At 43.4% G+C, this 22717-nt stretch overlaps 1 protein-coding gene across 1 annotated transcript in view; it reads right to left on the minus strand.

The window, feature by feature from the left end:
- OTOGL (otogelin like) overlaps positions 1–22717 on the minus strand; it is a 1110282-nt gene that overhangs the window by 465581 nt on the left and 621984 nt on the right. Inside the window, exon 24 of the mRNA XM_086931129.1 lies at positions 19168–19296. Within this exon, the coding sequence (XP_086787255.1) occupies positions 19168–19296 (129 nt within the window). The remainder of the gene's footprint in view (positions 1–19167; positions 19297–22717) is intronic.

The following is a 22717-nucleotide window of genomic DNA, read 5'->3' on the forward strand; positions in this document are numbered from 1 at the left end:
TGAATCCAATTCTCACTTATCTGCATGCCTCTAAACACCTGTTGCTCTTTCTTTTTTTTATTATTTGATAAATATTCCTTGAGATTCTTTGACCTTTGAAAAGAAAATGTTATTTTCCCTTCAAACAATGGTTGCAGATCTGGTTCCTGGTGAATTAGTGCCCACTGTTTCTTAATCATACTTTTAATTTTATTGGCTTGCGTGGAATATTTCTACACACAGACAGTTGGTGTCTTTTCATTGGGTGGTTTAGCTGTGAGTACAGTTTCTCTGTTCAGCCAGAATAGCTTGACTCCCATGAGGCACAGGGTCAAGCCTGATTTGCATATGGCCATGTCTGAACTGGGGTGGCTTGGTGAGCAAAATAACGATGGATTAAACTCAGATCTGTCACTGGGGGTGAATGTTTTGCCATTGTGCAACATTCCGTCCATCATCTTGTGTGTTTTGCAGTTCACCCTATGTGGGAAGGGTATGCCCAGACGTGGGTCCCGTGCTCACTAGGCCACTGGAGTCAAGCTATCCTGGCTAAAGACGGCTGATAGCCAGAAAACGGTCCTAGGATGCTTGATTCCTGTCCAGGAAAGACATGGCTTGGCAGTTCGGGCTGGACTGTTCCCATGAGGCACAGGATCAAGCCTGATTTGCATATGGCCATGACTGAACTGGGGTAGCTTGGTGAGCAAAATAATGATGGATTAAACCCAGATCTGTGACTGGGGGTGAATGTTTTGCCATTGTGTAACATTCCGTCCATCATCTTGTATGTTTTGCTGTTCACCCTATGTGGGAAGGGTATGCCCAGACGTGGGTCCAGTGCTCACTAGGCCACTGGAGTCAAGCTATCCTGGCTGAAGACGGCTGATAGCCAGAAACCAGTCCTAGGATGCTTGAATCCGGTCCAGGAAAGACTTGGCTTGGCAGTTCGGGCTGGACTGTTCCCATGAGACACAGGGTCAAGCCTGATTTGCATATGGCCATGTCTGAACTGGGGTGGCTCGGTGAGCAAAATAATGATGGACTAAACCCAGATCTGTGACTGGGGGTGAATGTTTTGCCATTGTGCAACATTCCGTCCATCATCTTGTATGTTTTACTGTTCAAGCTATGTGTGAAGGGTATGCCCAGACGTGGGTCCCGTGGTCACTAGGCTACTGGAGTCAAGCTATCCTGGCTGAAGACGGCTGATAGCTAGAAACCGGTCCTAGGATGCTTGATTCCGGTCCAGGAAAGACATGGCTTGGCAGTTCGGGCTGGACTGTTCCCCAGAGGCACAGGGTCAAGCCTGATTTGCATATGGCCATGTCTGAACTGGGGTGGCTTGGTGAGCAAAATTACGATGGATTAAACCCAGATCTGTGACTGGGGGTGAATGTTTTGCCATTGTGCAACATTCCGTCTATCATCTTGTGTGTTTTGCTATCCACTGTATATAAGCATCAATCTCTTATGTTCTCTGTATCCACCATTTCGAACATGTTTAGGAAGGCTGTGGTGTTTTTGATATAGGTTTCCCATTTTTGCAAGAACCAATCTAGATATTTACCAATAGGTTTGGATATGGAACCGCATGCTGAAACTATTGTACTGAAAGGTGGAGTCTTTGCATCTTTATCCACCTTTGGGAGCATATAAAATTGAGGCGGTCAAGGGTATTTGATATCAAGATATTTATATGTCTTTTCTGTGAGCTCTCTCATTTGTAAAGCATGATCTAAAAAAATTCTGAATGTTGTTTGGAAGGAGTTTGTGGGATCTTGCTCCAGTTTCATGTATGTACCTGCATCGTGTAAATGATTTATAACACTAGTTTCATAGAACTCTGTGTCCATCACAATAAAGGCACCTCCCTTGTCAGCTTTTTGAAAGTGAGATCTGGATTATCCAACAATCCTTGTAAAGTACTCTATTCTTTTTTTGAAAAGTTACAATGAGTACCACTGGTGAAATTGTAGTAGCACACAACGAATAAAGTGAAGATTGGATTATCATCGAAAATCGAGTTCGCTGAGAAATGAAACTGTAATTACACTCAGCAACATGCCACCCCAATCCTCTCTATGCTATAACATTCAAGCATATTGCACAGCACTCCGCTGTATGACATTCTTATCCATTGTACTCTACGACACTCTACTCAACAGTACTCCACTCTTCAACACTCCACTTCGCCCTATTCCACTCTATATCACTCCACCTTAAAACACTTCACTCCATCAATGAAAGTCTACAATACCCAACTCTACAGTGCAACACTCCAGTCCACTGTACAACTCACAACTCCACAATACTTCACTCCGCTATATGAGACACCATGCCCTACACTATATGAGACTTTACTACACTGTATGGTATGGCACTACACTCTACTCCATGCTATTCTACTCTATAGTACTTCACTCTACAACAATAGACTTTACAACACTCTTGTCAACTGTACTGTACGACACTCCTCATAACAGCACTCCAATCGACAACACTGGACTCTACAATCTGAAACACATTTTTAATAAAAACTAAAAAACACTGAAATTCTATGAAAAATAAAAAGGTTAAACCTTAGTTATAGTTAGGAAAAGAAATGTTCCCTATACAAACCAAACTTAAACTACACAATTTAGAAATTCTAAATTTATATTTATAACTGTCATTTACAATGTATCCACCACTTTCAAATTATTATAAGTAGTAGACCTCGATACATACTCTTTTTAGCTCTCTACCCAGACAAAATTAACCATAACTTGCTAGGCCTGTGCAGGGAGGGATGTGAGGAGAGGCCTTTGCTGATAACCACTCTGTCTCAGGCTTCCTATGTCACCCTACCAAAGGGCAAGATATACATTCCATGGTGTCTGTTTTTTAGGGAGCCAGGGAATTTTCCATATGTGGGTCCCCTCTACTGCTTGATCAACAAAACACAATGTTTTTTGGCAAAGGGTCTGATCCATTCTACCATGTATCTCAACGGCAGGGTAGTAGTTGCTTAGGTGAGCCATCTTCTGCTACTGACAAATAGGCCCTCTTCCTACCCAGGAGTGGTTTCTTACCCCTCCCCCATAAAAAGCACTTGATTAACTGTTGCAGCTTAGTTATAAAAGGTGGGATGGCTGTGAAGGCAGGGTATGCATGATATATAGGATTTGAGGGAGGAGTCTCATTTGGACTGCTGCCATTCTTCCAACCTTTGAGAATCCCCCGGATTTCCAGGTCTGTGGTTATGAGCGTGCAGTGGCTACTAGATCAGTATAGTTGCATTCCACTGTCTTGTCTATGAGGAGCAGAATCTTACCCCCAAATATTGCTTCCACTGACTGGCCCATGGAAGTGGGTACAACTGTTCTAGTTGGACCCTGTTTTTGAGTATGGTGGGGACAGTCAGGATGTGTGATTGTTCTTTGCGGACTTTAAAGCCTGATACACTAATAAATGCCTTCTGCTCCCCTCGAGGTACTAAAATGGAAGAGTGTGGCTGAAATAGGAACACCATAACGTCAACTGCAAAAAGGGCCAGTTTGTGTTATTGATACTTCATTGTAATGTCAAGGATTTGTGAGATTGTGCTGACTCTTTTGGCCAGTGACCCCGTGAGGAGGGCAAAGAGCAGAGGGCACAGGGGGCATCCCTACTGAATTTCTCTATTGATCAGAAAGGATTTTGACATAGAGTCTTACTCAGGTATTGGATCTAACATACATACACCATATCCATTTTTGAAGTGAGCCCCAGTTCCAGCTTGTTTATGGAGCAGTGCAGAGATGAATAAACAAAGTAGAATCCACCAAAGTGGTGGTGATCCCTAAAGTGATGGGGAACACACAGTGTTGTTTAAATGCCCCATACACATACCAACAGGCCCCTTGGTGTCATGCTTCATCATCGGGGCCTTCGCACCCCTCTACGGGATGCGGCGTGCTACGACTCGCGGATACGCAGGAGCACTTGGAAGTGAACTAGGTGAAGGGGTGTGTGTTAACCAAGGTGTGAATGAGGTGAGGTGAAAAAAGGTGAAATAGTAAAAAATACCTGGCACGTGGGAGGAAAGAACATTTTTTAATTAAATCCCCGGCTGGTATTGTTAAAAGAAGTGCAAGGCGTGGTTAAATGGATACATATTAGGGTATCGTAACCACTGTTAAGAGTGTCAACATGTTTCGGAGCTCGAAGGCCCCTTCTTCAGGACAAAGGATAAGCACTTACCCTCCCCTTACTCACATGTAAAATGTAAAAGTGTATATAAAAAAATAATTACAACAATGTGTAATGTTCCTAACTATGTTTTTATGTTAGTGAATGTAGTTGCGCCCAGTTGGCGATTGAACTTAAAGTTCTCAACTATAAGACCTCATGAGCCTATGCGTTTATTGGGGATCCTTCCTTTCTGCTCAGAAAATGACGGTTACTGCAATGGCAATTCGCCTGCCTTCCCTCAACGCGGCTCCGATGAGGTCTTATAGTTGAGAACTTTAAGTTCAATCGCCAACTGGGTGCAACTACATTCACTAACATAAAAACATAGTTAGGAACATTACACATTGTTGTAATTATTTTTTTATATACACTTTTACATTTTACATGTGAGTAAGGGGAGGGTAAGTGCTTATCCTTTGTCCTGAAGAAGGGGCCTTCGAGCTCCGAAACATGTTGACACTCTTAACAGTGGTTACGATACCCTAATATGTATCCATTTAACCACGCCTTGCACTTCTTTTAACAATACCAGCCGGGGATTTAATTAAAAAAAATTCTTTCCTCCCACGTGCCAGGTATTTTTTACTATTTCACCTTTTTTTCACCTCACCTCACTCACACCTTGGTTAACACACACCCCTTCACATAGTTCACTACCAAGTGCTCCTGCGTATCCGCGAGTCGTAGCACGCCGCATCCCGTAGAGGGGTGCGAAGGCCCCGATGATGAAGCATGACACCAAGGGGCCTGTTGGTGTGTGAGGGGCATTTAAACAACACTGTGTGTTCCCCATCACTTTAGGGATCACCACCACTTTGAGTGGATTCTACTTTGTTTATTCATATAACTAGGGAGACTGAATCCACTGACTCTCTCTCTCCCCCCTTTTGTTATAATTTGCAGTGCAGAGATGACCAATGCACTCAATCAAATGCTTTTTCTGCATCAATCGACGTTAGGAGTGTTGGGGTTTGGGCACAAGATGCCTTGTCTATTAAGAGGAGCTAGCATTTCATGTTGTCACTGCAGTTTCTCTACTGTATAAACCCTTTTTGATCTAGGGTTATGAGGCCCTGCGCATATGGGTTGAGTTGAGTGGCCAGTATGCCATTGAAGAGCTTGGAATTGACATTGAGGAGGGATGTCGGTCGAAATGAGAAGCACAGGGTTTGATATCTCCCCTGTTTGGGTATCATTGTGATGACCTCTTCACAAATCTTGTGAGGAAGCAAGTCCCCGAATGATTTCTATAAGCGTGTACGAATGGTGGCTTGCTGGGGACAAAATGCTTGGTAGAATGTGGGAGTGAATTAATCAAGCCTAGGACTTTGCCAGATTGGAGTTTTGCTATGGCAGCAAGCACTCCATCTACATGGATGTCTGATTCAAGAGAGTGTGCTTCTCGTGTGGACAGATTAGTGGTGCTGGATTTTGAGAGATATGGATTTGCCACCTCCAAGTCCATCTTCCCAGCTGTATAGAGAGATGTGTAGAAGCGTACCCCAACAAGTGCAATACCATCATCTATGTTAGAGCTATGGCTTTACTCAGTCTGTATCCCTTATATTCAGCTTTTGTGGATTTTGGCTCATAGATTACAGCTGAGGAGTCGCCCTGCCTTGATGTTCCCTGCACAATATCTCTGCTTAGTGTGAAAGAGTGCATATTCAGCTTTATTGAGATCTAGTGCTTTTAATTTGTTCTGGTCATATTTAACTCCCTTCTCACTTTATGGGATCTGATATGTTTATGGGCGTCTTCCAGGGCCCACACCTGCCATTCAGTTCTGCACATTAGTCTCTTCTAGCCCATGTAAGGCATTCAGAGATAGCTTAGATGGTCTCACAAACCTCCATTTTCAGAGTTTCCCATTGTAGTGGGATGGGGGTTTCTGGTGTGTCATTAGTTTTGAAGTATTGTTGGATAGTCTCTTGAATTTCTTTCCAGGTGTCTTTGTATGGTAGAAGTTTGTTGTTAAGTCTATTTGACCATTGGGCATGGGCAACCTAGGGATTTTGAAGAATATCAAGATGGGTGAGTGGTCAGCAGTTCCAAGACTCTAATTTCAATCTGGCTGGTTATGGCCAGAATTCAAGGGGATGCGAGGAAGTAGTCTAGGCTAGCAGACATCTGATGTGAAGCTGAGAAAAAGGTGTAAGCTTTGTGTGTGGGGTAATGAGGCTGTCAGACATCGTTCAAGATTAATGGCCTGATTTAGGTTGGCGGATGGGTTACTCCATCACAATGGAGATTTCCGTCTGCTGAAATATAAATCCAATTATATCCTATGGGATTTATATTTCAGCAGACAGGATGTCTGTCACTGGTGTGATGGAATAACCTGTCCACCAAGATCCAAATCATGCCCTATGTCTTTCAGCCATTGTAAGCCGCCAGCTGAAAATGCTCTGGTTTGCCCTGTCTAGACGCAAATGTGACACTAAGTTCGAGTCTCCCCTTATGAGGATATATTTGTTTGTGGTAGAGAGTTATTGGTTAAAGTAAATTGCTCTTAGTTGTCGTTAGATGTGTAGAGTGTGTCTACAGTGAAGGTGTATTTCCCCAAGGGGAAATGAAGTGAAAGAAGCCTACCCGGGATCTCTGCCTGGGGTCCGAAGACTCACCATTGGAATATGCTAGCTAGAAGGATGGCTACTCCTCCTTTCTTTCTGGGCCCTGAGGAGAAGTATTGGTTGGTGAATCATCTGTACTGCATTCTTTCTCAGTTTTGTGGGTTTCCTGAAGAAGACAGAAATCGCAGTCTGACTCCAGCAAGCATTAATAGAATGACCAGGCACTTTGCTGGTGCAATTAGACCGCTCAGTATTCTAACCATGGGACTAGAGTTGGGGGAGATGCGGTTGCCGATCTTGTCGATGGGGAATGTAATAACGCTGTGGATGTGAAGTAGTAGTGTGCCGACTGATCAGGTTATAGTAGGCAGCATTTCCTTGGGTTAGTGCAGATAACCAATTGGGTCATAACAGTCAACTTGGGTGCTCCCATTATGGAAACATCAACTGCCAGTGTAGAAGTGTTTGTGTTGATGGGTTGACTGGTGGTTCGAGCTTCACCCGGGCGCTTGTGCTCTGGGATACATTGACTTCAGTTTGTTGATATTGCCTGTCTGATGTCATGGCATGTGCTGAGTTAGTATCTCTCCAGAGAGGATGGGCGGGAGCTGGAGATAGTTGGATATTAGGTGAATTTTCAGTGTTCCAGTTCCTGAATAGAATCTTAGCATTGGAGTTGGGGTAACACTGCTGGGCGCTCTCAGTGGCTTTCATTTGCTGACAGTTTTGTGATCTTTGACTTTGGGGTTCACCAGGTACATGCATTATGACTTCTGTGTGTGATTAACCTGTTAACATCAGTGGTTGAGTCAGAGTCTTCAGCTGGATGACCTCGGCCTAGAATAGACCGGGCATCCTCCATGATGTGTAACGTTTGTGCTTCTTTGTCTTACACAAAGTTGTGGTAGAAGGGGTGCCCCCACCTATATTTGACCCCCCTTAAATGCAGGAAGATGGTGGCCTCTTTGAGATAGTGCCGACATTGAAGTGTAATTGGTGATAGATCTTGTTATAGTCATACGTTAGTTCCCTCAAACAGGATGGACCCTTGAAATCTTGCTGCAGACCTTATGACCTCTTTCTGCTGATGTTAGCGTACACAGGTAAATATATCTTGTGGCATGCATGAGGAGTGGGCAAGTTAACCCACTCTATGTGTGCATTCAAGGATGATTTCTAGGTCAGCCAGATTTGGGAGCAGTTGCTTAAAAAGGCGAGTGCCGTAGCATACTATGCTGCCTTTTTCCTCATTGAGAGGGACTGCTTTGTTTCTGATATTCGAGCTGAAGGATCTGATTTCCAAGTTCTTCCAAGTGAATGCAGAGCTTGAGGTTCTGCTCTTGGAGCTCTGGTAGTTTGCATCTGTGATTGTTGAGATTTTCTTTAGTATCACTACTGTCTTCAATCCTCGCCACCCGCCGACATATCTCCACATCTTGTTTGATGTTGTTGATATCCATGGCTAATTTTTCCCTCGCTGTAGCAAAGTCATCCCTAAGTTTGCTGAATTTGGGTTTCCATGAAGGATTGAGTGATAGGTACCTCAGCTCCCTTCTGGTCTGTACTTTGTGATGTTGTTGCTTGCAATGATTGGTCTCCCAATAATGTATCTCGCAATAGGGCAACCTTCTTGAAAGTTGCCTTGGAGAGCATTTCTTTTAGGGTGGAGTCTTTTTTCGATCTGTGTGCTGCCATTTGTTCCCTGAGAACTATTGCCCATCAGAATTGTGGGCTGTGAGCTGATCCTGCAGCGGGGTGTTGGAAGCAGGTAGATTACTAGACACTGTTCAGTGGGGTATTTGCGGCATACGAGCTTCATCGCGTGTTGGTGTTATATATGCTCCCCAGCCTATCAGGGGGGCCTTGTCCTTTTGTAAGTTTGATCACTTGGGGTGGGCCTGGACATCACTCACAGGTTGTTGTCTCTAACGATGTCTGCTACCCTTTATGGCTACAGACCTTGCGGTCCCTTACCTAGATTTGCTTCATTGCTCTCTTCTGTTGGGTGTATATGGGTGTGGTGTCCTCCCCCACCCTGTTCATGGAGGAAAATCATCTCTGCTGGACTCCGCATCACTGAGAGGTGTGTCATCAATGGTGCATGCTGGTGATATTTCCATACGGCCTCCTAAGACTAGGGTTGTGAAGTGCCAGTTGTCTGGCTGTATCTGCTCCAGGTGTGCCCCTCAGATTCCAGGTCACAGGACTGGGCACCATTGAGGCACTCATGCCTTCTGGGATTCAGCCAGGGCATCTATGCTTGGGGGCTCCTTTGTTAGGCTCTGCACTGGAGCGACCTTGATTATGAGAGGCCCTTGTGCTTGCTGTGAGGTAAGACTTACCACTCCAGGGTGATGGGGTCTTTCTGTTGAAGTCTCAGGAGGCTAATCCCAACAATACATGGTCCCCACAATTCCACCATGATGATAAGGGCCTTGCAGTCTGGACCCCCGAACAGCAACTCACTGAAGTGCCGTGATTGTCAGGTGACACATCAGGTGCTTTCCACTCTCTGAGAGTGCTCTTCAGTGTACCTTCACTGACAAAGCCAGTCGGAGGTGGCTGAGACTGAGTGCTGCCATGTTTGGGCTGTGGAGCAGTGCAGAGGAGCTCCTACTTGGCCGCCATCTTGGCCACAACCCCTGATTGAAGTTTTTTTATAACACACACCCGTAGCTGGATTTCTTCAAGGCAGTCTGCTTAAATAACATGAGACCCAGTGAAGTAAACAAATTTGCCTAGGATCACTTAATTTGATCAAGTGGGAAAACCGTAATGTGAGCCCAAGTTTGCTAGATTTGAGCCGGAGCTTGCCGGTGCTTAGCACCGGCAACTAATTATGAGAGCCGGGTCTACAGTCACGGAGGCACGCTGCCTTAAGAAATGCACATGTCCTAGTTGTGCGTGGCACTGGCACACACAGAGAGCGTGTACTGTGCTACTGCTGTGGTGCCGTAAGTGCTGTGCTGTTTCCTGAAGTTTAAGAAAGTTACCGACGACTCGAGTCATACAGTACTGGTTGTGGTTGACTTGAATCGATCATGCATGCTGTCAGTAAATTGTAAACACAAACACTTACTGTCGGTCGGTGATATCACGTGACTGACAGTGACACTGATTCCTCCGGAGTCCGATTTGATTCTCAATTTAAATTATTTCTTCCTCCTCCCTACAGACTTCTGGCCGTGGATGAGGCCCAGTGGGCGGGACACTGCATTAGTTGTTGTTGGGCAGGGCTTTGCTGCCTTGGGCTGGTCGTCTTCTGCGGGGGTTGGGGCTAGAGGCAGTGTAGCCTGCGCAGAGTATGCAAATGAATGCGCGCGCATTTTCGCTGCCCGCCCCAGCATACCCGCACCTCTCAGTCCTCACCATCTCCATAACTCTTCCAACTTCCACGTTACACTCACATTTGACTCCGTGGTGCAAAATTGTTTGTTTGGGGTGGAGGAGGGTGGTGTGTGGTGGCACTGTGGCGAGGGTGGGGGGTAGTGAGATGGGATTGTAAGGGAAGGGGCTGATAGATTGCATAAAGCATCACGTTTAGCAATGCTTTAACTGAATCATTGGTGCTTAGTGCGAAGGGCGCAGCAGTTTCCATGACTTTAATGTAGAGTTGGGTTTTCCATTATGATTTCCGGTTGACAGATCTCTGTGGGCTGGCAGGCCACGCCCTTCTGTTTACGGAAAAGCTGACGGTCGTTCTTTAAAGGACACCACATCATAACGAAGCATCGGTCCATCTCCACTCTCAACAACCAGCTTCCCTCACAATCACTCACTTATTAGCAAACCAAAAAGTACATTTACTATGGAAACTTGAACCTACTTTAACAGTGGTGACTTCCATATCCATACTATGTCAGGTTAAATTATCATTCGAAAATTGTATTTATTAAATTTTCGAATGATAATTTAACCTGACATAGTATGGATATGGAAGTCACCACTGTTAAAGTAGGTTCAAGTTTCCATAGTAAATGTACTTTTTGGTTTGCTAATAACTGTGGAATGTTTGACGAAATTCCGAAAACATTCCAAACAAATCTTTATCAACCTCAGCTGCTTCCTGGAGTGTTTTAGGGTGAACTGTTGAGAGTGAGCTGATAAAAAGGGTTCCTAAAATTAGTTTTTCTCATGCAATAGGAAACTTGAACAGCGATACAGAAAAACACAGCTGATCAGCATTTCACCAAATTTGCTAGAAAACTAAATCTTTACCCAGAAAGCATGTGTTTTGTTATTTGGTGTAAATCCGTTTAGCAGTTTTGACTAATTATCAAAAATGTATGTATATATAGAGATGCTACGTAATGCTGCAGAACCAACAGATCTAATGCCAAGATCTGACTGGATGGTGTCAATATTAACAAAGATGATGCAGTGGCATTTTGGGACTTGGGGACTCAGTCCACTGTCCTAAAGAAGCAATACGAAAATAATACTGTGGATATAGTAGCGACACCCTAACCCTCTAGACCTTGGAGTCCAAAATGAGCGGGCAGAAACATTTTTTTATTTTACCACGAATACGCCCTTTTGAAATAAAAGCTCCCTGGAGTGGGCCAGGACCCGGGCATCAGTGCATTACATGTTTATTTGTGAGGGGGCCTGCAGCCCCTCTTTGCCAAGCCATTTCAAGGCCCTGGGGACTGCATCTCCTGGGGTCAATGATATTTTGAATGGGGATGGGGTATGTGCCCCCCTACCTGAGACTTTCAAAACCCCCAGGGACTCCATTCCCAGGGGCAAACTAAAATGTTATAGGGTGAGGAGTATATAGTTGCCCCTCCTCAAGCCTTTTGAAGGGGCTGAAGACACCAGAGATCATGGGGACCCAATTCGCTGAGGACTGGAATAATATCTAAGGGGAGGCAGCCATGTGAAGGCCCTGGGGACCACATCCCCTTGGACACTGTCTTGCCTTCTGCCTTGGAGAGTGTGGGCAAGGAATTGATATATAATTAGCTGTGCTTTCACCTGACAGGGGCAGAAACAAAAGCTGCTGCTTACGGGTGGGAGCAAAGCGAAAATGCCGGACTGCAACAGCACCCTGGATGGGTGCTGGCTGGTGAACCAGCAAGGACTGTGGGACCAGGATATCTAAAAAATATTTTTTTTAAATACAAAAAATGAATAATGAATGAGCGAGGGGAGCCGCTGTTTTATTAGGTCGAGCCAGGAGTCAGCGAGCATGTGTTGCTCTGCGAGACTTGCTGTACTGGAGTATGGAATGGAAGCCCCGCCCACTCTGCGCCCATCTTTGTCATTGGCTTGTGTCATTGTCCTTCGTAAATACTGGTGTCTGATTCCTTAATAGACTTGTTAGTCCCTGCTTAGTACCGCCTTGTCTTAAATGGTAACCTCCCATGTCTACTGGAACCTTTATTTCGGCTGTTGCATGGTATGTGTTATTTAGTCTGTAAGCACTACCTTCTTTATTGAGTTTCCCCTACTTCAGGCACGGCATGCTGTGCTTACATTCAGCGCACCATACGCGCTTTTTATTTCCAAGAAGCTGGGACAATGGCGGCCGCTTGTTTTCAATGCCATAGGTCCCGCATTTAAATACAAGACCTATGTCAATCCAAATATTTTAGTTTCATGTTGGTACACTAGGTCGGTGACGACAGCTGGCAACTAACTGAGCGCATCTCAGGACCATGTCTGCCTGCCTGCCTCCCTTAATGGAGAGCTTGGTGATGACATTAACAGCTTGTCCAAGTCCACGTTCAACAAACCGATTTTTGAAAATCCACACTGCGCATGCATGCTATGAGGTCCTTAAACGTTTACACATGGCTGGCGGTCTGCGCATCACTTAAATGATCATCCGCTTGAATTGGTTATCATGCACGTCGCTCATCCTAATGTTGGCCACTCCTAAAGTATGGACAGGCTCTTGATGCCTCGTCTCTTCCCTCCTCTCTGATTGAGCAGTGTTGGAGGTCCTTGGTGCTCGCTTGTGACGTCATCCCCGTTGACCACCTCCCCCTGCCCCGTGCTTCCTAATTAGTTACACTTGCACCCAGTGGTAGACGTGGGCGGGGACGAAAGGGCACGGCGTTCCCCATCTTTGAAAAACTATTACAGTCCATTCCCCTACTACTTTATTTTTAAAAAGCGCCCCGGGACGGCAGGAATGCTCCTAATTGAAATTACAGCTGTAGCATTCAGCTGTGTCCCCTGTGAGGTGCCTCGAGCAAGGCCTCTGCAGTGCCCACGGCCTCCTCCCGCTTCCCCTCTGTAACAGCAGGGGCCTCCAAAGCAACACTGAACGGACCATCGGTCTTGGGTTAGCACGCCTCTGATGGCCCTGCTGTGCAGTGATTTACAACTCATCACTGCCGAGGCTACCTGCCAGCCCCCACTGTGGCTGATACAATGGTCACATCAGTATGCTTTGGTGCACCCCCCCCCCTTGAACTCCTCTGCCCTTTATGAGGCCGAGTGTGAGACACGTCGAAATCGGCACTTTTGTAAAAAGTCCGCGATTTTTACAAAAGTGCTGGTGGTTGTTGAGGGCTGTTATTGCGGAGTATATTTCTGATAGTTGCTGAAAGTAAATGTTTTCAGAAAGCTGCTGAAGTTGAGGCCAGTGATTGTTGAAAATAGTTAGTGATGTGCTGAAGTGGAGATGAATGAGGATGTAGAAAATGCTACAATATTTTTATGAAATTTAATATTAGTGACAATTTTGCCGAAAATAAGTTATATGCCAAGTACACTATGATGTTACATTTCAGCACATGCCTGGCTCAGCCTCAGCCCGAGGTCATCTTGGAACCTCGAGCCCACAACACGCAGAGTTTGTATGTGCGGCGATGTGTCTGTGTAGCTACCGCTGCCTGTCCATCTATGTAACACCAGAAGCCAATTGGAATCTCGACCTCACCTCAGCATCCCGAGAATGATGCAAATCTCCCTCTGGTCAAATTAACAGTGTAACCAACTAAACCCTTCTGTTATAAAACGTTAAAAAAAAATAAAAAGTTGTTATGCCTGTCTCCCACGCTCTAATGAAGACAACAAATTAACCTTTAATGTCAGGAAGAGAGCTAGTGGGTGAATTGGACAGGGTGAGACTGGAAAATCTGGGATCGGGCCGGCTTCCCTGCTTGCCCAAATTGCGCGATTGTAAGCAAATACTATATTTCACAAAGCCTAGAAATGTGGCATTTTGCAATCTACTGTGAGAGGCAGCTACGTAGTCGAAAACACCTACCTGAGTCCTCACATACAGCAATGATGCCATATCACTGCAGTGCTTAATTTGAGTGGTTTGTTGCAGGTGAGCCACTCCTTTTTGTGGCCCTGCACTTATTTTGACTGACCAGACTTTGAGAACCCAGAGCGAGAAACATAGGAGGAAGGAAAGAGCAAGAAAAAGGTGAAAACAATTACAAAGGGTGGAAACAGGGATGACAAACAACATACAGGCGCAAGATAAAAGTGTTAGGAAGTGTCCGGTGATGGAATCAAGACTAGGCAGACTTGGGATTGGCAGCCCAATCCCTGTAGTGTCAACCACTGACTTCTGAGCAAACCTTTGAACCCTTGACCTCAACATTCTACAAAGCACAGTTTATTGTGAAGTAAACTGAGCCAGTTCACACCCCTGTGGTTTGCATTGGCTCTATGAAGTCAGGAGGAGGACTGCTTCACCAAGGGTGCACAACAGTGTTCAGCCATCCACCATAGCATGTCGGTGATGGCTAGAAGAGGACGACATTACCCATCAACAGGAGACACATAATCATGTCCTAACATGTGCAGGGTGATGATGCCATTCCACAGCAGCGGTGTTTTTTTGCATATTTATGAATTTGCCGTATTTAAGTGTTAAACTAATATTAATTATGTGAATTTTTTGCTCATGCAATAGGTAATCTTAAAAAGTGCAAAACTGTGAAGTAATAGGGTTTTCGAATATACTAGATTACACAGCAACATCTGCCTTTTCTTGCTGCATAACTTAGTCAACCCTGATGCATAATTTGGCCCTCCCCCGGTCCATAATTCCAGTGGCTCGGCCTTCATGTGATCAGACAGACAGGTGATTACAGATAAACATGCAAGAGTTGAGTCTGAGAGGCATGTCTCAACGTTGATGCTGTTTCACACGTAACTGACTATTTTCGTTTTTTATTTTGTCTCTCTCACCCGAGCCTTACTTCTGACATCTGATGGACCCATGGCAATATTCAATACAGCAATATCTCAACTGACTCTTCCCCAGCTCTAGCAGACTTTCACAGCTATGCCTGACATGCCCTATAGGCCTCCCAGATGCCACCATCATGTGACTGACTATCACGACCATTCTTAAAACGGTCCACTTTCCTGAACATGTTATATACCAGTAGTTCCGTACATGGCATTTTGTTTCCGAAGTTAAATTGACATCTGTGTATGTTAAAATCCTAAAATTATTAGCCTTTTTGAGAAAAACAATAATCTTGCGTGCAAGACTCTGATGGTTGTTTAATGTTTGTAATTCCTTCTCCTTGTCTTTCCACCAGCTCTTTTGATCGCACATCTACTGCACTCTTGAGTAGATGAGATCCGTCTTTACATTCACTGATATGACTCTGCCGGGGCCCCTCTCTTACGCTAGGTGGCATGGAGCGTGGTGCACGGTGCCTCAAAACCCTTGTAGACTCCCTGGATAAAGGCCTCTCCAGCAGCATTCATCCACCATCCCTCCAAGGCCACTGCTCATGTTGCTAATCTCCTCTCCCCACCCCGTTTGGTTAATTTTCACATGATTTGCAATGCAGTGTCCTTATTTAATCTCTCTCCACCCCCTCTCGCACAACACTGCTGGCCCATCCTCTCCTCAGAGATCGCTGCATTGATTCCTTATTCTTCTGAGCTCTAACCAAAATACAGATCCCAGCTCCCCAGTCAGCAGCTCTCACCACTCAACCAAAATCTTTCCCCGTCCATTTTGCAGGTTGCATTATCCTAAATCGGCAAAACAGATCCCAATGTACACCTAGTGACAGACTGTGGTTCTGCACCCTTTTACTACCTCATGGGCAATACTTAATTAAGTTAATTGAGTTAATGTTGCTGTTCCCACAATAATGTGCTGCATAGCTAAATACCTATAAGGTACCTATAACGCGAGACCAATTGCATTGCAAATGCTTGTTATTCACTGTTCCCACCCAGGAGCACCGCATAATGCCCTTTACGGGCTCATTAACATATTTTACCTCAATCTGCCCAAGGGCATCAGCATGTTAGAAAATAATTGTGGGTGGGTGCAAGCAGCACAGATGCCCCAAGGAATTTTTTTTAAAAACTGTCAGTTTCCTGGGTCATGAAATGCATTTTGTGCTTCAGTTGGAGTGCAGGACCTTTTGTGGTGGATTCTATGAATGCGTTTATGGCCTGAAGAGTGTTAAATAAAGGCTCATAAACACCTTTAAAGTTGTTCGGAATAACAATGCTTTATTTTATACATTGTTGAGAAAATAAATAATATGCATTGCCAGTGTAAGGTTGATATGCCGATCCTTTGCTAAAGCTGATAGGGACACTTTTTTATTTTATGGTATTCTGACTCTTTGACAAAGGTTATAGGTCTGACTTACCCAAAGTGAAATCTCTTTATATTGTTACATTACATTTTTTTAAAACCTCAGAAATTTACTGACCTCACACATTAGAATACTCATGACATGTTCTATTTTCCTTACTATATATATGTAAATATATATAAATAGATTATTGATATATATATATATATATATATATATATATATATATATATATATATATATATATATATATGTCATCAATGTATCTTAGCCATACTAGTACATCTTATCAAATTCACCAGCAACAACACTAAGTAGAGGCATTATTTTTCTTTTCTGATTGTAGTACTCACTGTTTATGAATAGAGAATTGTAAGCGAACTGTACCACAAACTTGTTAAAGAACATTTGTGTCGAAACTGGACTTCATGTCACCCTCACCCCTCTAAGCTAAGCATCAACTACAGCCAAGCACTCAGAATAAGATGCATCTGCAGCAACGAGGACACTTGTAAAGAAAATCTATGGGAGCTTGCTAGATTATTTTAAATGTGAGGTTATCCACTTCCAGCAAGAAATTGGCAAGTCTTTGATGTTAATTAGAGAAGCATTTATTTAGAATACTAACAGCAGAAACAAATGTGAAAGATTCCAATATGTGGTTGACCTAAACCAATCAGCACCTAACTACAAAAACATAATGCAAAAAAACATTTCCCTTATTATCCACCTGTGAATAATTATAACTTTCTTTTCAAATCCACCAGTCATTGCTTCTCACAGAGCTCCTGATTTATGAGCTACTGTAAGAATTGAACTCAAGCAAGCTGTAACAAATGCAGAGGTTCATTGCTAGGAATCTTAAAAGGAGAATTACATATGTGAATGCCTTTTACAAACATCATCAGTATCAAGTTCTATTATAAGAAGAACCTATGGCATAAGACAACATTGCTAACAAAGGGAGAGTGACCCTGCACACCTAATGTATTAATCAAATAAACCTTGGTAAATAATATTCAATAGTTTAAGTTAAATATGCGTGCTACCACTATGGGAGAGATGAGACCCAAAAATCTCTCTATAAGTAAGTTTGCATGAAAGGGGGTTGTGGGAAACCACAACCTTAGTGGAGCACAGCCTTAGACACAATAATGTCTCAGTAGATTAATCACAATAAGCACAATAGAATCAAAAAGCTCTCAAAGGCATGTCCTTGCATTTCGGGTCCAATGCATTTCGGGTTCTCAACTGAACCCTTCATCAAAAAACTCGGGCGAAGAAGAGAGCAAGAGGAAATTGGGATACGACGGTTGTGAATCGATAAGCTATTGCAGCATTGAATATTACAGACGTCTCTAACATACGGAAATCACGTAGAAGCCAGCAGACTCATTCAAACTAGAAGAATTAGGTTCCGGTACAAGTCACGTATTTCAGCAAATGTTTCTATACATTATTGGTACCCTGTGGAGAACACATCAGTAAATATTCTTTAATCACAATGGACCTCCTACATTTCATTCCCTGATGAAGGGTTCAGTTGAGAACCCGAAAAACATTGGGATCTCTTTTTTATATTTTGTTGACTCTATTACAAGTTTGCAGTTTTGATAACTATATTAGGAATGGTCACTATACAGTGAAATATGCATTGCGACTAAGTGCATACATTTTTCTGTTTGGCAGCAAGTATGTGTATGACATATACTTATGTTATAAAATGTAATATACAATGATATGAGAAAAGGACATGCCTTTGAGAGCTTTTTGATTCTATTGTGATTATTGTGATTAATCTACTGAGACATTATTGTGTCTAAGGCTGTGCTCCACTAAGGTCGTGGTTTCCCACAGCCCCCTTTCATGCATAAGACAACATTGTACATGCCATTCAAAATGCATTATGTATGTGATGCTGTAAAAAAACAATATGTAGGTCAAACAGTGAATGACCTCTATACATGCTTCAGGAACAAGACAACAATAATTAGAAGCTTGACCAGCCTGGTGCCAATCATTTTCATCCCAGACATCATTGTCACAACACAGGCAGGTGTCAGAAAGAACAGGCCAGTGAAAGACAACAGATGGAAGCTCCTCTCATTGCCTGGATGTATGACAAAAAGAAGGAGCTCTAATGTTTCTTTCGACTGAGACACAGGTTTATATTTGTTGGAAACTTTGAAACAGATGATAATTGGGTCTGCTTTTACTGGCACGATCCTAGCTCACTATAACATGGCCACTGCTAAAGTCATCGCCAATAATAATGTCTGCACTTTTCAATATCTCAGTTTTAGGAGACTGCTCACCCAACTAGAAAACATGTCTAATCTCTGACAATTGTATCCAACATTGCTGGAAAATTAATTTTGCAATCATAATGTAGTTGTACTAGCTGGTTATAATTTGCAAAGTTATTTGTCCATCACTGATATATTATTAAAAATGCACTTATCTTAGAGGGTCATCTTCCCGTAATATAAACTTAAAGAAGGTGAGGTTGAAAAATGAGCAGTGTCTCCGGGAGATAGAAATAGCCACAAAAACATAGTATTTTGACTTTTGCAGCACCCTGAAATGTTTAGTTTTGAATTTACAGCAATACAAGTATTCGACAAGTTCACAAAAAGGCTCATTTAGTGCTGGAGAATGGGTCATGGAGAGTAGGGCTGGGGTGGGAATAGCAATTAGGAATGTTTATTCCCTACCTAACGTTTCCATGCTTCATACCATGCACCTCGGAATCAGTCCTAATTGTCAAGCTTTTCACAAGCATGTAAAAAATCAGGCAAGAAATCATAGTGCTTGCCAACTTTAGTCAAGACAATTACTTGAACATGCAAGTGACTCACCTCAGAAGTTTCACTGAAATAGATCTCGGTGTCTCCAATACTGATGATGAGGCTTTTTGAGCAAACAATTTCATTGTCGAAGCACTTTTTGTTCTGGGCAGTTATTGAGACATTTGAGTTATCAGTACTCTGAAATGTAAGAAAAGATATATATTGAAAAACAAAAAGCAGAATCAGGAAACTTAGCACATTATAAGTGAATGGGACCACAGTTCTGGCATGATGGAGCCTACCCAGGGCACCCAGTCTGCTATGGGACCGTGAGGGAGCCTCAAGGCCCCCGCCGTCCCAGCCAGCTCTCAACCTCCTACAGGAGCCGGCATTGCTATTGTACACAGGGAGCCGCTCCCTGTGAGCAAGAGCAATAGTTTCATCTCTTTCCCTGCTCAAATGTTTGCGGGCAGGGAAAGAGATGAAACCTTTAATTCTAGTGAGCAGGAGCACATTGACAGCTATCAACCACTGGAACCGGAGTGTTTGCTTTTGTTTTGCAGGAGCAGTCAGGTCCCACCACGGAAAAGCAAACAGCTATGTCCTGGGGGATACCACCATGGGACAAAGCAGGAGCCAGCCCTGGGGGGTGGGGGGGAGGGGGGGGGATTATGGTCCCAAGGGTCATATATGGCCGAACCGTACCTCACTGTAATGTTTATTTTAGCCTGGGCGGTGGTGGCCCCTGGGCACAGAGGGTTCACGCAGCTGCCCATATCATTTTGATATATAGCCCCGGGGAAGTGGTGGTCCCCGGGGCCTGGGTGGCTGTGTGGCCCTGCCTATTAATAAAATTAGCCCCAGGGAGGTTTTGGTCCACGGTGCATTTTAAGCTTTAGAGGGGGCCTATGCATCCCCCTCCATTTTAAATGAAAGACCGCATGCCCCCGAGACCTGGCTCACCCGGGGGCAACAATTAAAACAAGTGCAGGAGATTGCACATCTTTCTTAATTTTCCGCAATATTCACGAATATTTCGTGAAAATTGCAGTGGATTAAAAAATGCCTTTGTGCCTTGCTGAGGTCCTTCTGGTAATAAATTCATGTGCAGGTGAAATGATACTGGCCCTGGAAGCCTGAGATCAGAGTACAGACGTCACACGATCAGATGAAGAGGAAACAACCAAATCTTTATCTTTTTCCCGTGGAGCAGCTCAGAAGGCAGGGGGTTCCAAATATTAGCTACTTCATGTGCAAATGCATAACTTTTGCCGCGACATTGCTCAAATTCACAAACGTTCACTCATGCTCAAAAAATTCCCACAAAAAAGGTTTGCAGTAATATTCCTGGGAAACCATTTTTTTGGGAGAGAATTGTCCCATGACTGTTTTCAGATTTTTTTTACATCCAGATGTTTAATGGGTGTGTGCATTATATCTATTTGAAATCTTTTGGGCATTTATTGGGCACATTTCTACTAACAGGATGACTCCAAAGCGCTTGCAATAAGTCAACTTCATTTATAGCTCAGAAGGCTATCAGATGCAAATAGAGTTCAGTTACTATAGTACTGACCTTATTTTAGACATTATTGGTGTGGTTATTACTAGGATCTCTTTGTAGCAAAAAACAGCTGTAATTCATTTGAAATCCCAAGTACATGGAAAAGGAACAGGCTCAAGGCATCAGCATTTACACAATTTCCATGTACAAACACTGAATATGTTTCCTTCCTGTAGTGCTGTTTGGTCTCAGCTACAGACTACGTTAGCTGTCTGTTGTGGACCTAATATTTTCAGTAAAGTACAGATACCAAAAGTGGGCTTTGGGTTAGCTCCTTACAGATGATTAGATGTCTTTGTTGTCTATCTCACTACCCTTCTCCTGCCCAAGAGCACTTCAGTCTCAATGTATTTTGATTGGATATTTTATACTAGCACTGCTGATAGCAAACCTTAGTTGCAGTGGATTCAAGGGAATGTTTCCTCTTCCATTCTCTCCCTGCTTCCCTTTACATTCACTTTCCCCTAACCAATTCTCTTGAACTCCTGTTTCCTACCACTCCTGTTTCCTACCCTCTACACAGCATCCTCTTACCCTCCAATAGTTTATATAGTTTATAGTTTAGTATATAAAGCGCTGGAATCAACCCCAAAGGGGCATCTCTCTGCTGTTAGTCAGAGTAACAGGTCATCGGGATTAGTTGCTGAAGAGTACGGTTTTAAGAAGTTTCCTAAAGAGAGAGAGATATGCACACTCATGAAGCATCCTCTTACCCTCCAACCTCGTGATAATTTGGCATCACTATTGTAGGTGGCCATCATAAAAATGTTTTTGGACCACTTCAAAATTGCCACATTTATGCCCAAGACCATGCATGAGCAATGAGCATTTTCAAATGGCCTATGTTTTTTTTTTTATCTATTCCAAGATGGCCGTAGTGGGCACACATGCATCCAAACAGACCCTCTTGAATGAAATTGAATAAAATAAAACAAATTGTATTCAAAGTTGCCTGCTGCTGAGGTATGACAATCTGCAATGACTATCTGTGGACAGAATTAGAAAAGAAATTGGTGGTTTATTTGGTTGAAAAGGGTGGGGGTCCCTGAAATGGCCATGGGCAAATAAGCATCACTAGAAGTCCCTTACAAAAGGCATAGCCTACATGTTTAAGGGAGTAGCGTAAAACTTGTGTTGCTCTGTTAATGCATCCAAACATATCAACCAATACCATATATCCATATAAAACAAGCATTTATTTTCATTTGCCAGTTTTTCAACAGATCGGTACCTCCTTCACTCATTTTCCTTTAATGCCTCTAATTACAATTAGCACTTAAGTATCCATCAATCTGTAACTTTTGCAGACATGGCAAGGATTGGGTGAGAATAAAATTTTAATATCTTTATGAACCAATAACTGGCACCATGAGAAACTCACACTGCCTTAAGCTTCAGCTCTAGAGCACTCACTTGTGCGGAGACTCAGACTGCAGTATGCGCTGCGCATGATTTGCGTTGCATAGGAAAGCAAAACTAAAGAAACACAACATCTGGAAAAAAAGGAGATCTCTTAGTGAATAGAGAGATATACACTATGTAACCTGAAGTAAAGCGTGTTAAATATAAAAAAGTCTAGCATAAGGGATCTTGCAATCATTGTCTAGATATATCAGTGCATGAGATGTATCCTGAAAACTCCGATATCCATTGTTCCAAATTTTTGCCATTTTAAAAACTTGAAGGTTCTAAAGTACCTTATTGTATATTATTGTAAGTTGTAATAAAGTAAGCTTATATCCGTTCTTTGGTGAATTCCCTACATGAAATTGGCAGTGTAGAGTCAGTGTGACGGCCTAAGTGGGTCAGGTATGCCCAGATGTGAGCAGGGCCAGACAAACTACCGGGCATTTTGGAATGCTGCCGAGCTGGGGGCTGATTTAACTGCCGTGGGGGCTGATTTCGTTGATGGAGACCTGCGTGTGCTTTGAAATAAACAAAGCAGAACTAATTTCGTTCAGCACACGCAGGTCACCATCAACGAAATCAGCCCCCAGCTCAGCAGCATTCCAAAACGCCCTATAGTCAGCCCGGCCATGGATGTGGGTCCCATGC

Source organism: Lissotriton vulgaris, chromosome 1_1, assembly GCF_964263255.1.
Source record: "Lissotriton vulgaris chromosome 1_1, aLisVul1.2, whole genome shotgun sequence".
Classification (NCBI taxonomy): domain Eukaryota; kingdom Metazoa; phylum Chordata; class Amphibia; order Caudata; family Salamandridae; genus Lissotriton; species Lissotriton vulgaris.